This window comes from Podarcis liolepis (genome assembly GCF_965112155.1).
Source record: "Podarcis liolepis genome assembly, chromosome: Z".
NCBI classification, from domain to species: Eukaryota; Metazoa; Chordata; class Lepidosauria; order Squamata; family Lacertidae; genus Podarcis; species Podarcis liolepis.
The window spans coordinates 49,521,511-49,536,925 of record NC_139570.1 but is presented as its reverse complement, the minus strand read 5'-3'; the positions used below and the strand labels follow the sequence as shown (position 1 = coordinate 49,536,925).

The following is a 15,415-nucleotide window of genomic DNA, read 5'->3' as shown; positions in this document are numbered from 1 at the left end:
TCACTGCCTCCTGTAGGAGCCAATCGGCCCAATGGATTGTGCCCTCCGTGCTAATTAGTGGGAAACCTGGGTGAACTGCTGGAAGCATCAATAGGATATGGATCCTTCTTGCCAAGATCTCAGGATTCCTGGGATAATTCCCTGGCCCCCTTGTGCAATCATGCTCAAAAGCTCACTTTTGGGGGGTAAGAGTTGTTTGTTTGTTTGTTTGGTGGTCATAGAGTCTGCTCCCCAATCACCCTAAGTCCCGCTCTCAATCTACTGCTCTTCACTTACTCGTCAGCACCAAACGCATCAAAGTGTCCCGGATGAAGGTGTTGTTGACAATGGTCCAGAACCACTGGAAGTGGGTCAGGATGAAATGATAGAAGGCTGGGCTCGGCTTCAGGGCATCGCGCAACCGCGTCCAGAACTCCGCTGGGAAAGAAAACACAAATATTGTATAATCATAGAGTTAAAAGATGATGATGAAGAAGAAGAAGAAGAAGAAGAAGAAGAAGAAGAAGAAGAAGAAGAGGAGGAGGAGTTTGGATTTGAAATCCCACTTTATCACTACCCTAAGGAGTCTCAAAGTGGCTAACATTCTCCTCCCCCCCCCCCCAACAAACACTCTGTGAGGTGAGTGGGGCTGAGAGACTTCAGAGAAGTGTGACTAGCCCAAGGTCACCCAGCAGCTGCATGTGGAGGAGCGGGGAAGCGAACCCGGTTCACCAGATTACGAGTCCACCGCTCTTAACCACTACACCACACTGACTCTCTGCTACACCACACTGGAAGGGACCTAAAGAGTCATCCACTCCAATCCTCTGCAATTCAGGAATTACAGCTAAAAAATCCCTGCTCATCCAGAATCCTGTTGTTCCCACAGACTCCATCCAGATGTGCCCAGAAAGCAGGCAGGCACAGCAGCAGGCAGGCAAACCCCCCCCCCCTGTTGCTTGGCCCCAGCACCTGGTATTTGGAGGTAGACTGCCACTAGACTTGGAGGCTTCCTTCTTAGCTATCAGGGGCAAAGTATCTGCTTTTCATGCATGGTTCAGTCCCCAGTGACTTCTCCAGGCAGGGCAGGGAATTTCCTCCTATGAAAGCCTGGACAGCCTGTCAGCGTCAACAATGCTAAGCTGGATGGACCGGAGGTCTGACTCAGTATAATGCTGCTCCCTTTGTTCCTATCAGAATGTTGCCAGAGGAGCCCGGCTGGATAATGCCAAAGCTCAGCCCACCCTGTGCAGCATCTAGTTTTCTATGACAGCCAAACAGATTATCTCTGGGGAGCCCAACAAATGGAGGCACTGAAGCAACGTGCCTCACTGATAACTGGTATTCGCAGGTAGATGCCTCTGAACATGGAGGTTCCCCCCCTTTCTATCCATAATCCCTGGCTTTCTTCTGACCCACGTAGGACCAGTCTGGATAGCTGGCCTTGGTGAAGATTTGATGTTTTCATCCCCAAAAAGTTGTTGATTTGAGTTTCTACTGAAATGAGGCTGTATTTTAATGTTGTACTTAATCTTGTTTTTAAGTTGTATTTTAATCAGTTGTTTTTATACCTGGTGTTAGCTGCCCTGAGCCCGGTCTTGGCTGGGGAGGGTGGGGTGTAAATAAAATTTATTATGATTATGATTAATGACTAATAGATAACCATAGCTGTCAAGTGTCCCTTATTTGAAGGGACAGTCCCTTATTCCAGCGCCATGTCCCGCTGCTGTCCCTTATTGATGGATGTCCCTTAAATGTCCCTTAGATGATGTCCCTTAAATTTCAAAGGAAGCAGCTCCTCTCCCTTCCTCCCTGCCGGCCAGGGAGGAGGGAGGCTCCAACTGTGTTGCTTGGCTGTGTTGCTCACCCAATAAGAAGTCTAAGAATGACTGGGGGGTGGAGCTTGCATGCCTTGTGTGTGGCTAGTTAATGCAAGCTGAGGGGTTTTTTAAATGCTGGACGCCATTTTGTTGCACGTGCTGCTGCAAACTTTGCAGTGCAAAGCCAGGCCCGGGAGCCATCTTAAGTTGAGGCTGCATAGGCCTTGTGGTGCATGTGATTCAGATTCTATTCAGTTGAACCTCTGGTTACAAAGTTGGTTGGACAGTGTTCTCGAAGCTACCAGCATGAGTTTGACCAGACAGCAGGAGGACAAGAAGACTGGAGTGCCTGGAACAGGTGAGGCTGCAGGTCCCTTATTTTGGCTGCTGGTCCCTTATTTTCAAGGCTGCTGGTCCCTTATTTTCAAATCTGTAAGTTGACAGCTATGCAGATAACCACAAAATGGCCTTACTCTACATGTGCCCACTCAACTGCTTCGATCAACATAAGTGGCACTGGCTACAGATAATAGCCAGTGTGTGTGTGTGTGTGTGTGAGAGAGAGAGAGAGAGAGAGAGAGAGAGAGAGAAAGAAAGAAAGAGAGGAAGAGAGAGCGCTGAACTAAAAAAGAAGACTAGGAGTTGGAGACACAGAGACCTGCTTGCTTTGTGCTGGATCTAAGCAAGATATGCTGGGCTAATGATGCTGTAAGCCCCTCCTTCCTATGCTCAGGCTGTCTATGGGTGTGAATAAATCACAGACCCTGAAGACACCCCAGTCTCCAGTGACCTTAGTTCCAAGGAAACCAAAGCCTGGGTGATCACCTGGAACCCCTGGAGACTCTCACCACTCAGAGACTGAGGTGGCGTGTGATGGTAGAACAGCGGCAACAAGAAGGTTCTCCATGATAAGCGGCTTTCCCCACCGTTTCTGGACCCTTCAGCATCTGGAATCTGCTTATTTATCCACCCTTACACCATTGCCCATGTTGCAGAAAGGCCACGGGGATACTCACGCAGAGAGCAGTTTGCGCCAAAGTAGCCGGTCCGGGTGCAATCGCATTCGTAGCCCTCTGTGCCAACCCGGACACACACGCCCTTGTGTTGGCATGGGAAATAGCAGCATGGATTCACTGTGTGGGGCAGGAGGGGCAGGGAGAGAAAACAAATTAATGTCACTTTTTATTTATTAAAAATGCTCTTCATAAAAAGATCATAACAGCTTGCAAACAACTGCACCCAAAAATCATACAGCAAAAACTGCATAAAACAATCAAAATCAGGAATCAAGGAATCAACTACTGTGGAAAGATATGTTCTTTGCCAAGCATAGGCTTGGCAAAATTGAAGAGTTTTCAGCAGGCGTTTAAATGTTGAAACGAAAGGTGCCTGCCGACTCTCTAGTGGTAGAGCGTTCCATAAGACTGGGCTGGTAAGACTATAGGCCCAGTTGCTTGTTGCTGTCAAATGAGTCTTGTCATCTTTTCCCTGCAGATGATCTGAGTGATCAAGGTGAGATATAAGCAGGACGTGTACACTCTGAAAACTTGTACAGTGGTACTTCAGGTTACATATGCTTCAGGTTACGGACTCCGTTAACCCAGAAATATTACCTCGGGTTAAGAACTTTGCTTCAGGATGAGAACAGAAATCGCGTGGCAGCAGCAGGAGGCCCCATTAGCTAAAGTGGTGCTTCAGGTTAAGAAAAGTTTCAGGTTAAGAATGGACCTCCGGAACGAATTAAGTACTTAACCTGAGTGTACCACTGTACACCCTTGTACTATCTGAAGAAGTGTGCATGCACATGAAAGCTCATACAAATAACAAACTTAGTTGGTCTCTAAGGTGCTACGGGAAGGAATTTTTAAATTTTGTTTTGACTCCAAAAACAGTGAATCTAGATGATGCAGCCCTAAAAGGTGTAGCGCTGCACTTAACAGAAAATGTTCTGTGTCAGTATAAGTACCGCTCTAAGGGCACTTTTTTCCAGTTGGAACTCCCCAGAACTCAGTTCTGGCACCTCTCAGGTGGGCGGCATTGCCATTAAAAGAGAACAAGGGAAGTGTTCATGGTGAGTTCCGGCACCTCTTTTTCTAGAAAAATAGAAGTGGCTGTAATGATAAGTATGGCAGACACATTCTTCTCTCTTCTCACAGTGACAGGTCCAATGTTTGATGTATTAGAGGATTTTAATAATTTTTTTGGGAAGCCGCCAAGAGTGGCTGGGGAAGCCCAGCCAGATAGGCGGGATACAAATAATAAATTATTATTGTTGTTGTTGATTTGATACTCTGCAGTATACAAGCATCTAGCATCCAATATGAAACCTCTGGCATGTAAAATTAGATGGTCAACGGTTTATCACTCCATCTGCTCTGCAGTGACAGGCCAGCCCCACCATGCCAATGCTCCCTCAGTTGCTATCTGGGGGCAGCTATTCCATCAGACTGCCTGAGTGGGGTGGTGGTGGGGTGGGGAGATTTGAAGCAGGGCAAACACCTCCTGCCCCTGAATTGTTTCTGCTGGCTATTACAGAAAACTGTTATACTCAGAAGTAAATTTCAATGGGTTCAATAGGCTAACTCCCAATTAAGTGTGTATAGGGATTGTATTCTAAGGCAAGTGATTCCATTCGCAGATGAAAAGAACAGCAAAGGGGAAATACGATTTATGAACAGAGATCTACATATAACTGTCCAAAACACCACAATTACTCTACATTAGACCTGGCTCTCTATTACTTTAAGTTGCGCCTACCGATCAAGACACTATGAAGAGGCATCAAGCTTCATAAAAAGGGACCAGTGTTTTCAAATGAACTGACCTCTTCTTTAAGCCAGATGTCAATTTACAAAGAAATTCAGGATTCCTTGAGACCACTGGCTTTTTTAGGGATCTCCTGCAATATGTCATTGAAACAATAACCATGGGCTGTCCACCCAACGTTCTACTTTCTGTGATGATTCCCCAATGCTAAGAACATAAGAAGAGACTCGAGGCTGGATCAGGCCAGTGGCTCATCTAGTCCAGCATCCTGCTCTCACAGTGGTCAACCAGATTCCCCAATGGGGATCTCAGCCCAAGGGCCCTCTCTCCTCCTCCTGTGGCTTCCAGCAATCATTCAAAAGCTTTATTGCCTCTGACCATAGAGGCAAAGCCCAGCCACCAGGGCTAGTAGTGTTACCAGAAAATAGGGGTGGAGTGCCTTTTGATGGCCTAACTCCCCAAGTTCGTTACTGGTCAGAGATTAATGAGCTGAAGCAGAAATCCAGTGAATGCAAAGCTGATCTTTTATGATCTGTTGCAATAGAGCCCCCCCCCTCGCTTTTTTGTCAGGAGGTGAAGGACCCAGAAACAAGAAAAACCACTCTTTTTAAAGGTTTGCCTTTCAGCGTGGAAAAGAACATCCCCTTTTGCAAACAAAATCAGAAATACATCACACCTAATATGGGGTTACAATGGCTCAGGTAGGTCAAGGAGTGGTATTCCTAAAGATTTAGCAAGTTTCATGTGGTTCCAGACACAGTTTTACACAAAGCATTTGCATTTGATGAAGACAATCAGGATGCTCAGCAGACATTCTCTGTGCAGAACATCTGAGCAAACAATGGCAGATTCAGGAACTTCCCCTGATGGTTATCTGCCTACCTTATCTCTGGCTAGGGGAATCATGAGGGATTTTCCACAATGCAAAGAGGCAGGAATACACTGTTCCATGGGGAAACTCAGGTGAAAGTATATGGCATAAATATACACTTATTTTCATGTATATCCTGGGACATTCAGTTTGGGGATCAAAAATGGTTTCAGGTCAGTCTTCCTGTGCTGATCTATGTACGTTCTTGGTTGGTACATTTATGAACATTTAATACATACCTAAGACCTTAAAGAGTTAGGGACGTGGGTGGTGCTATGGGTTAAACCACAGAGGCTAGGACTTGCCGATTAGAAGGCTGGCGGTTCAAATCCCTGTGGGAGGGTGAGCTCCCATTGCTCGGTTCCTGCTCCTGCCAACCTAGCGGCTTAGTCATGCTGGCCACATGACCCGGAAGCTGTACGCAGGCTCCCTTGGCCAATAAAGCGAGATGAGCACCGCAACCCCAGAGTCGGTCACGACTGGACCTAATGGTCAGGGGTCCCTTTACCTTTACCTTTAAGACCTTAAAATTCTTATCACAGTGGCACACAACAGATATATTGTATAGAGAAAGGAGAATGGGGTGGGATATGCAATGGGCATTTTTCTGGTAACAGAAGCCATTGTTAACCTTCTCCTTCTCTATGAATTTGTTCAATCCTCTTTTAAGGTATGGGGCCATCACTGTCCCCTGTGGAAGCAAGTGCCATAGTTTTAACTTCCTTTTATTTAACAGGACTTCCTTTTATTCCTCCTGAATCTTCCTGGTATTTGTCTACAACTGTGAAGCTCAGAGGGTGTGGAGGTTTGTCCAGAGTTCTCTGGCCAGCTTGGGAAAAGATATGTGCTGGATTTTAGTTGAGCTCAGGGTCATATCTGATGTCACCCAGCTTCCGCTGTTTGGCCAAGTGAGACATGGTTGTCCTTGGCTGGACTGGGCTTGAAGATGGTTGCCTTGCCTTGTAGCAAAGTTAGGCAACTGAAGAAGCAAGGGGCTTCCCATCACAAATCAACCCTGCTGGCAAGGGATCCAGGCCCCATGCTTTTTTTATAGCCCCATTAAACAGAGTGCTGAGATAAGGAAGCAATCTGAGCTAAACAAACAAAGGGGTAGACGTGGCCCAGAGCACAGGAGCAGAAAGCGTGGATGATGAAACAGTACCTTCCAGGCAGACTCCACCCCACCGCTGGAGCCAAACTCCTGCTCCACATCCTCTGGAAATGGATCAGAGGCTAACAGCATACACTGGGAGGAACCAGCAGCTCCCCCAAGCCTCTGGGTTATCCCAGAACCTATGCATCTAGAAGTTTGAAGGGGAGCAGCTTTCAGTGTGGCCAGGCTCCTTGCTCTTCTTGCCTCCGTTACTGCGTCCACTGCCAGACATTAAGATGGTAATCTCCTTAGGGCAAGAACCTGTCTTTTCCACTGACCTTGCTGCTAACATAAGAACATTAAAAGGGCCTGCTGGATCAGGCTTGTCTAGTCCAGCATCCTGGTATCGCGCTGGCTAAGCAGGTGCCCCAGTGGAAGACGAGCAAGCAGGAGTCAAGCACAGGAGCGCTCTCCTGCCCACGATTTCCAGCAACTGGGATTCAGGAGCATTGCTGTCTCAAACTGTGGAGGCAGAGCGTAGCCCTTGTGGCTAGGAGCCATTGATAGCTCTCTCCTCCTCCATGGATTTGTCCAATCCTCTCTTAGAACCATCCAAGATGGTGGCCATCGCTGCCTCCTGGGGGAAGGAAGGAGTTCCCTAGTTTTTAACTCTGTGCTGCGTGAGGAAGGACTTTTAAAAACCCGTCCTGAATCTTCCTACAGTAAGCTTCATTTGATGCCCGTGAGTTCCAAGTATTATGCGAGAGGGAGAAAAAGGTTTCTCTATCCACTCTCCATGCCATGCATAATTTTATGAACTATCATGCCACCTCTTACAACTACAGTGGCACCTTGGGTAAAGAACTTAATTCGTTCTGGAGGTCTGTTCTTAATCTGAAACTGTTCTTAACCTGAAGCACCACTTTAGCTAATGGGGCCTCCCGCTGCTGCTGCTGCTGCATGATTTCTATTCTCATCCTGAAGCAAAGTTCTTAACCTGATGTACTATTTCTGGGTTAGCAGAGTCTGTAACCTGAAGCGTATGTAACCCGAGGTACCACTGTAATCCAGAATGCGGCAGCTAAACTGGTGACTGGGAGCGGCCGCTGAGACCACAAAACACCAGTCTTGAAAGACCTACATTGGCTCCCAGTACGTTTCCAAGCACAATTCAAAGTGTTGGTGCTGACCTTTAAAGCCCTAAATCGCCTTGGTCCAGTATACCTGAAGGAGCGTCTCCACCCCCATCGTTCAGCCAGTATGCTGAGGTCCAGCGCCGAGGACCTTCTGGCAGTTCCCTCATTGCGAGAAGCCAAGTTACATGGAACCAGGCAGAGAGCCTTCTTGGTAGTGGCACCCGCGCTGTGGAACTGCCTCCCACCAGATGTCAAAGAGAAAAACAATTACCTGACATTTAGAAGACATCTTAAGGCAGCCTTGTTCAGGGAAGTTTGTAATGTGTGACATTTCAATGCATTTTTAATCTTTGTTGGAAGCCGCCCCGAGTGGCTGGGGAAACTCAGCTAGATGGGCGGGGTACAAATAATTTATTATTATTATTATTATTATTATTATTATTATTATTATTATTACTACACGCCTTTTCTCTAAACCCAAATGTCCCAAACTCTGCAACCTTTCTTCATAGGGAAATTGCTGCCCATGGAAGTGTGGGTTGGGAAAGCTGAGGCTAATGGGAATTGCAGCTGCAAGGCACCAGGTTTGGCATGGGGTAAAGGTAAAGGACCCCTGACCATTAGGTCCAGTCGTGGATGACTCTGGGGTTGAGGCGCTCATCTCGCTCTATAGGCCAAGGGAGCCGGCGTACAGCTTCCGGGTCATGTGGCCAGCATGACTAAGCTGCTTCTGGTGAACCAGAGAAGCACACAGAAACACTGTTTACCTTCCCGCCAGAGCGCTACCTATTTATCTATTTGCACTTTGACGTGCTTTTGAACTGCTAGGTTGGCAGGAGCAGGGACCGAGCAACGGGAGCTCACCCCGTCGCGGGGATTCGAACCGCCGACCTTCTGATTGGCAAGTCCTAGACTCTGTGGTTTAACCCACAGCACCACCTGCGTTCTTTGGCATGGGGTAAGATGAATCAAATAATTAACCCCCCCCCACACACACACCACAACATAATATAAAACTCTCCCTGCTGCTTCTCTGCCTCAGCAGCTGCTCCAAGCTCACTTCCCTAACTCTGCCAGTAGACCTCTCCAATGTGTGACAGAACAATTGAATAATTCCCCTTGGAGGGACGCTGGAAAACTATCTGCTCCTGGGAAGAGGGTGCTTACTGTGTCTCTGAACAAGTTGCTGCGTTGGGCTGGTGCCAGCCCCCTATCTGCAACTCATGCATAGGCACAGATGAGTAAAGCTATTGCAGTCATCAGAGATTAGGGGAATTTTGGGACCCGATGATAGCAGATTTCCACACCTTTGGAGGCTTTAAGCAAATGAGGCCGCCACAAGTACACTAGCACAATGTAGGGCTTGTCCTTCTCTGGGCCACCTAACCACGCAAAAGAAATTTAGAAGCACACGGGATCTCTTTACAAAAGAAAGGGGCCTGGTGTTGGATTTTCATTGCAAATTGGCCATTGCAAGAGGGTGTGGCAGGAGGGGGAAGAGAAAACGAGGCAATTGATGAAGGAACCATTTCTACACAGACCCTTTGCCTTTTTTCCCCAAGTGCTCAGGATAATTTTACAAGCATGCAGCCAAGTTGAGCCAAGAAGCCCAAATTATCTGCATTAGAAGATTAGGACAGATGACCCTGACAGCTAGCTGATAACCTCTCAGTTACAGCCAAGAATCTCTGACTGTTTTCAATCTGGTCAGAGAACTAGATACAAACTACGGCAGGTATCTTCAGTCACTTCAGACCCAGGACCCAAACATGCAGAAGTCCTGGGTCCAATTCCTGGCATCTCCAGGTAGGGTTGAGAGAGACTTCCTGCCTAAAATCCTTGAGAGTGTAGTCAATATTGAGCTAGACCTTTAAAGCCCTTTGTGGCTTAGGGACCTCATACTTGCGGGACCGCCTCTCCTGGTCTGCCCCGCAGAGGACCTTAAGGTCCATGAATAACCATAGTTTAGAGGTCCCGGGCCCTAAGGAAGTCAGACTATCCTCCACCAGGGCCAGGGCCTTCTCAGTGATGGCTCCAACCTGGAGGAATGCTCTGTCCCAGGAGACCAGAGCCCTGCAGGATTTAACCTCCTTCCGCAGGGCCTGTAAGACAGAGCTATTCCGTTCAATTTGAACCTGGCCTGATCTTTTATTCTCCTTCCTTCCCTCCCCTTTTTGTGAAGATTGCCCGCTCTGGGATCCCACAGCTAATTCTCCCCTGATCTCCTTGCTGGCCCAAGTGGGACTAATTTAGTCAGCTAGCCCTGGTGATCATCTAATGTTTATTGGATGGATTCCCCCCCCCCCTGAACTGACTTTTGATTTTATTGTTATTTACGCTTTATACCGTATTTTATGCTCTTTTTTTGTATCATCAATTAAGTATTTTAAATTTGTTGTTAGCTGCCCTGAGCCCGGTTTCCTGAACTGGGAAGGGCGTGGTATAAATAAAAATTTATTTGTTTGTTTATTTATTTATTTAGATGGCCAATGGCCTGACTTCCTACATTTGGGGACCCATTTCTTAATCTTTTACCACATATTTGCATGGTGGTAGCGCTCCCATCATGACTCGCCTTGGGTCATCAGACTGCGACCCACTACTGAGTCCTGACCGAACGGTTGAAGACCACTTGTCCCAGAGGGTGCCAGTCAGCAATCACTGTCCGAAGTTGGAGTTAGCTCTTTATTAGCAAAGCATGATCTTCACAGACTTGGCTGAGTGTCAGGCCTAATGAGCACACCAGCTCATTCCTGGTGGGTCTTCCTCCATGAAATCACGGAGGCTGAAAGTCACCAGCTCTCCACAGCTGCCCACGTCTCCTCCTCTCCAGGGCTTTCCCCCAAGTTGTGTGCAGCCAACCTCTCCTCTGTCCTTTTAACGCATCCTCAGGTTCTGGGAGACAAGGGTGCTTTATCTCACCAGCCTCTGATTCTAGACTTCCCTCGGCCACAAATTGTTCCTGCTCACTAAGCCCTGTTACCTCTTCAGCTTCTGACACCTCCTCCTCCCAGGCTTCTCCCTGTGACCACTCATCACCACCCCACCACCAATCCCCAGGCTCTGAACTTTATTTACTTGGTTCCTCCCACCACTCCTCTGTGTTGAACCAAACCAGTGAACTAGAAGTAGTCGTCTACTCAAGTTGTAGCCTGCTCAGAACAGACCCTCAATTTCAGTGGGTCTACTTGGAGCAGGACTAACATTAACTACTGCCCTAGATACTTGATACAAAAAGGGGCTTCAGGAAGAGTTTTGTGTCATTAAGAAGTGGGCTTCCAGCAATCTGAATTCACCAGCATGAATCCCATGGGGAGTCTCTGGTAAAAAAAAACCACCTGCTCCTGGAAGAGCCTGCCTGTTGCATCTCTGAACAAGTTTATGCTCTGAGGCTGAGCCAATGCAGAAGCACATCGCAAGACCTCACTGGCATAGTTGACCAAAAAATGCAAATCAACCCACAAGATCAAATGATATAGTCCAGCACCCAGATCCTAAGAGTGGCCAACTGTTATTGTTGTTGTTTAGTCGTGTCAGACTCTTCGTGACCCCATAGACCAGAGCACACCAGGCACTCCTGTCTTCTACTGCCTCCCACAGTTTGGTCAAACTCATGTTCATAGCTTCGAGAACACTGTCCAACCATCCCGTCCTCTGTCGTCCCCTTCTCCTTGTGCCGTCCATCTTTCCCAACATCAGGGTCTTTTCCAGGGAGTCTTCTCTTCTCATGAGCCAGCCAAAGCATTGGAGCCTCAGCTTCAGGATCTGTCCTTCCAGTGAGCACTCAGGGCTGATTTCCTTCAGAATGGAGAGGTTTGATCTTCTTGTAGGCTATGAGACTCTCAAGAGTCTCCTCCAGCACCACAATTGAAAAGCATCAATTCTTCAGCGATCAGCCTTCTTTATGCTCCAGCTCTCACTTCCATACATCACTACTGGGAAAACCATAGCTTTTACTATACGGACCTTTGTTGACAAGGCGATGTCTCTACTTTTTAAGATGCTGTCTAGGCTTGTCATTGCTTTTCTCCCAAGAAGCAGGCGCCTTTTAATTTCGTGAATGCTGTCACCATCTGCAGTGATCATGGAGCCCAAGAAAGTAAAATCTCTCACTGCCTCCATTTCTTCCCCTTCTATTTGCCAGGAGGTGATGGGACCAGTGGCCATGATCTTCGTGGTTTTTTTATGTTGAGCTTCAGACCATATTTTGCGCTCTTCTCTTTCACCCTCATTAAAAGGTTCTTTAATTCCTCCTTGCTTTCTGCATAAAGCCCCCAGGCAGGCCACAAAGGCAACAGCCCCTCTACTACTGTTTGGTATCCCCACTTATACATCCCCTAAACATGGGGTGTTTGGGTTTTTTTAATTACCATGTCCTCGTAACCATAAACTTTGTCTGTCCCTAGTCCTTCTTGGTGTCTCGTCACGGCCCCACCCTGGCCAATCCACAGCAAGAGCCAGGACCTCTGAGCCAACGGAATGACATTAGCACCCACAGCTGCACAACAGCTGTTGTGGCTTGTCTTTTTCTTGACATGCCAAACAGGGATGCAGCTGTAGTTTGTAAGCTTAAATTAATAGGACGCTGGAGAATGCTGTGTTTATACGAGATGGGGAAGAACTAAACAAACGCAGTAAACGGAGCTGGAGAAGATCCTTGAATCTTCAGAGATAATGAGTGGCTAATGTAATAAAACAACAGCTGATACCCTTGAGCTCTTGCTAAGCGCTGAAGTAACCCCCCCGGGGCACAGGCCTGGGCCGTGCGTATGGAGGTCCTGGGCTGACCAGACATCTACAAGACCCCCCTCTGGGCCGTGCTGATGTGGTCCAAAGGAAAGCAGAGCAATAGGTTTGGCACCAGATTGGCTGCAAGAGCTGAAGGACCCCCTCTGGATTTGTCTCGGGTTTCCTTTTCCTATGAGAGACGTACTCGATCTATAATTGAATCATTGAATTGTAGAGTTTGAAGGGGCTTGAGGGGCCATCTAGTCCTAACCCCCTCCTCTCTTTGGTCTGTGAGTCCCTCCATCGTGGGAGATAGTTGGAGCCTCAGCCTTGCCTAAGGCAAGAAGATCCAGCTGCTGTGCTGAGCTGCTGAGCTGTTGCTCACAAATGAAGTTATCAAGGCTCCTGCTGCTTCCTGGACCCAAGGCAAGGTTTCCTCATGCAGTGAGCATTTCCTCTTGGGACTGATTACGCAGAGGAAAGGGAAAGCTGAGGGTAGTCAAACACACACTCTGGACTTTAAGAAAGCTGGTTTCAAAAACCTCTGGGCAAGATCCCATTATTAGAAATGGGAGTCCATGATGGACGGGAGTTTCTTAAAGGTGAGGTGGTTAAGGCACAATCACAAACAGTTCCAACAAGAAAGAAAAGTGGGAGGTACCTAAAGAAACTAGTGTGGCTGCGTAAGGATCTTACAGATGAGATCTTTAAAAGCGACATTTATAAAGAGTGGTCCCCCACCCTGAGAAAGCAGAAGGGCAAGAGAAAGTGGGGATAAGATCTTAGGTAAGAATAAGCATCTAGGGTGTGAGTCCTGGAAGATCTGTTGCCTGTTTGGGAAGGCTGGTGGACTCCCTGACTGACTCCAGCTGCAAAAGCTGAGGCTGCTGAACAGACTCTTGGGCTGCAGTATTGTTTAGGGGGTTTTGTTGGGGGGGGGTATTGATATTTATATTACTTTTATGTATCTTTCTTTTACATCTTGTGATTTACCGTATGTGGAAATTGTTCTATTTGGTTGTGTACTTTTTGATGTTTTATTTATTGTTTGACTACTTTTCCTATGTTTGTAATTACATTTTTCCCCATGTCGTGAGCAGCCTGGAGCATGGTTTGGAGTAGGAGTCAGCAACCTTTTTCAGCCGTGGGCCAGTCCACTATCGCTCAGACCATGTGTTGGGCTGGACTATATTGGGCGGGGGCGGGGAATGAACGAATTCTTATGCCCCACAAATAACCCAGACATGCATTTTAAATAAAAGGACACATTCTACTCATGTAAAAACATGCTGATTCCCAGACCTTCCGCAGGCCGGATTGAGAAGGCGATTGGGCCCCCGGAACTTAGGTTGCCTACCCCTGGTTTGGACTATGGAAAGGAGACAAGAAAAAAAATGATGTATCTATGTATGTATTTATGGTGCTGGAGGAGACTCTTGAGAGTCCCATGGACTGCAAGAAGATCAACCCTCTCCATTCTGAAGGAAATCAGCCCTGAGTGCTCACTGGAAGGACAAATCCTGAAGCTGAGGCTCCAATACTTTGGCCACCTCATGAGAAGAGAAGACTCCCTGGAAAAGACCCTGATGTTGGGAAAGATGGAGGGCACAAGGAGAAGGGGACAACAGAGGACGAGATGGTGGGACAGTGTTCTCAAAGCTACCAGCATGAGTTTGACCAAACTGCGGGAGGCAGTGGAAGACAGGAGTGCCTGGCATGCTCTGGTCCAGGGGGTCACAAAGAGTTGGACATGACTAAACGACTAAACAACAATGTATGTATTTGGGTTGCCATATTTCAAAAAGTGAAAATCTGGACACAAATGTTGAGGTTTTTTTGGGGGGGGGGCAAAGTTGTTGAGCTTTATTATTTTGTTGTTGTTGACTGCATCAACAGAAATAGTGTCCAGTTCTGCAGGATATTGACAAACTGCAAGGTGTGTAGAGGAGGACAACCAAGACGGTCAAGGGTCTGGAAACTAAGCTTATGAGGACCAGTTGAAGGAGCAAGGTATGTTTAGCCTTGAAAAGAGGAGACTGAGAAGAGATATGACAGCCATCTTCACATATCTTAAGGGCTGTCCCATGGAAGAGGGAGCAAACTTGTTTTCTTCTGCTCTGGAGGGTAGGACTCAATGGATTCAAGTTATAAGAAAGGAGATTCTGACTAAACATTCAGAATAATTTTCTGATGCTAAGAGCTGTTTGACATCAGACCAGCTTAAAAGGTGCTGGACTCTCCTTCCCTGGAAGTTATGAATCAAAGGCCAGATGGCCACCTGTCAGAGATTATTTAGCTGTGATTCCAGAATTGCAGGGGTTGAGCTAGATGGCCCTCAAGGGCCCTTCCAACTCTACAATTCCATGGGTCTTTGAGCACCCACTCCAAATGCATGGGCTACTAAGGGTTGCCAGAAGTGGGCCTGAACCTTCCATAAGCAGACTAAAAACTTGGTAGAAACCTTAAAACCTTTTAAACAATATGGTGAGCTTAGGAAAAAACCCCAGTATTTCAGTGCCATGAGTTTTGGCATCTCAGATTTAATAAAACAGAAGGAATAATTATGTTATACATTATTAAAAGTACAAAGTTCAGAACTGTGAGTTTGGTGCTTCACAGGATACAGTGCCTTAGCTACATCCCAGTTGGACTACTGTAGCACACTCTATGTGGAGCTGCCTTTGCAAAGTGTTTGGAAGTTTCAGCTGGTCCAGTGTGCTGCTACCAGACTGCTGACAGAGGCCTGGTTACAGAGAGAATGTTATTCCCCTGTTACAACAACATCACTGATGACCAATCCATTTCCGGGCATCCGAGTGCTGGTTATGACCTATAAGGCCCTACTTGGCTTGGTCCCAGGCTACCTGGTTAATTGTATCTCTCTGTCTGAACCTGCCCAGGTGCTAAGATCCTCTTGTGAACACCTCTCCACAGCTGGTGGTGACATGAGAGAGGGCCTTTTTTGTGGCTGCTCCCAGATTGTGAGACCCCTCCCAAGAGAGATTAGGATGACTCCCTTCTT

The 15,415-nt window shown here is 47.2% G+C and overlaps 1 protein-coding gene across 1 annotated transcript in view; it reads right to left on the bottom strand.

Annotated features, from left to right (window-relative positions):
• Nucleotides 1–15,415, bottom strand: part of PTGS1 (prostaglandin-endoperoxide synthase 1) — a 50,616-nt gene that overhangs the window by 13,115 nt on the left and 22,086 nt on the right. Inside the window, exons 3-4 of the mRNA XM_083485885.1 lie at nt 2,816–2,932; nt 277–417 (exon numbers count right to left, since the gene is read on the bottom strand). Of these exons, the coding sequence (XP_083342011.1) occupies nt 277–417; nt 2,816–2,932 (258 nt within the window). The remainder of the gene's footprint in view (nt 1–276; nt 418–2,815; nt 2,933–15,415) is intronic.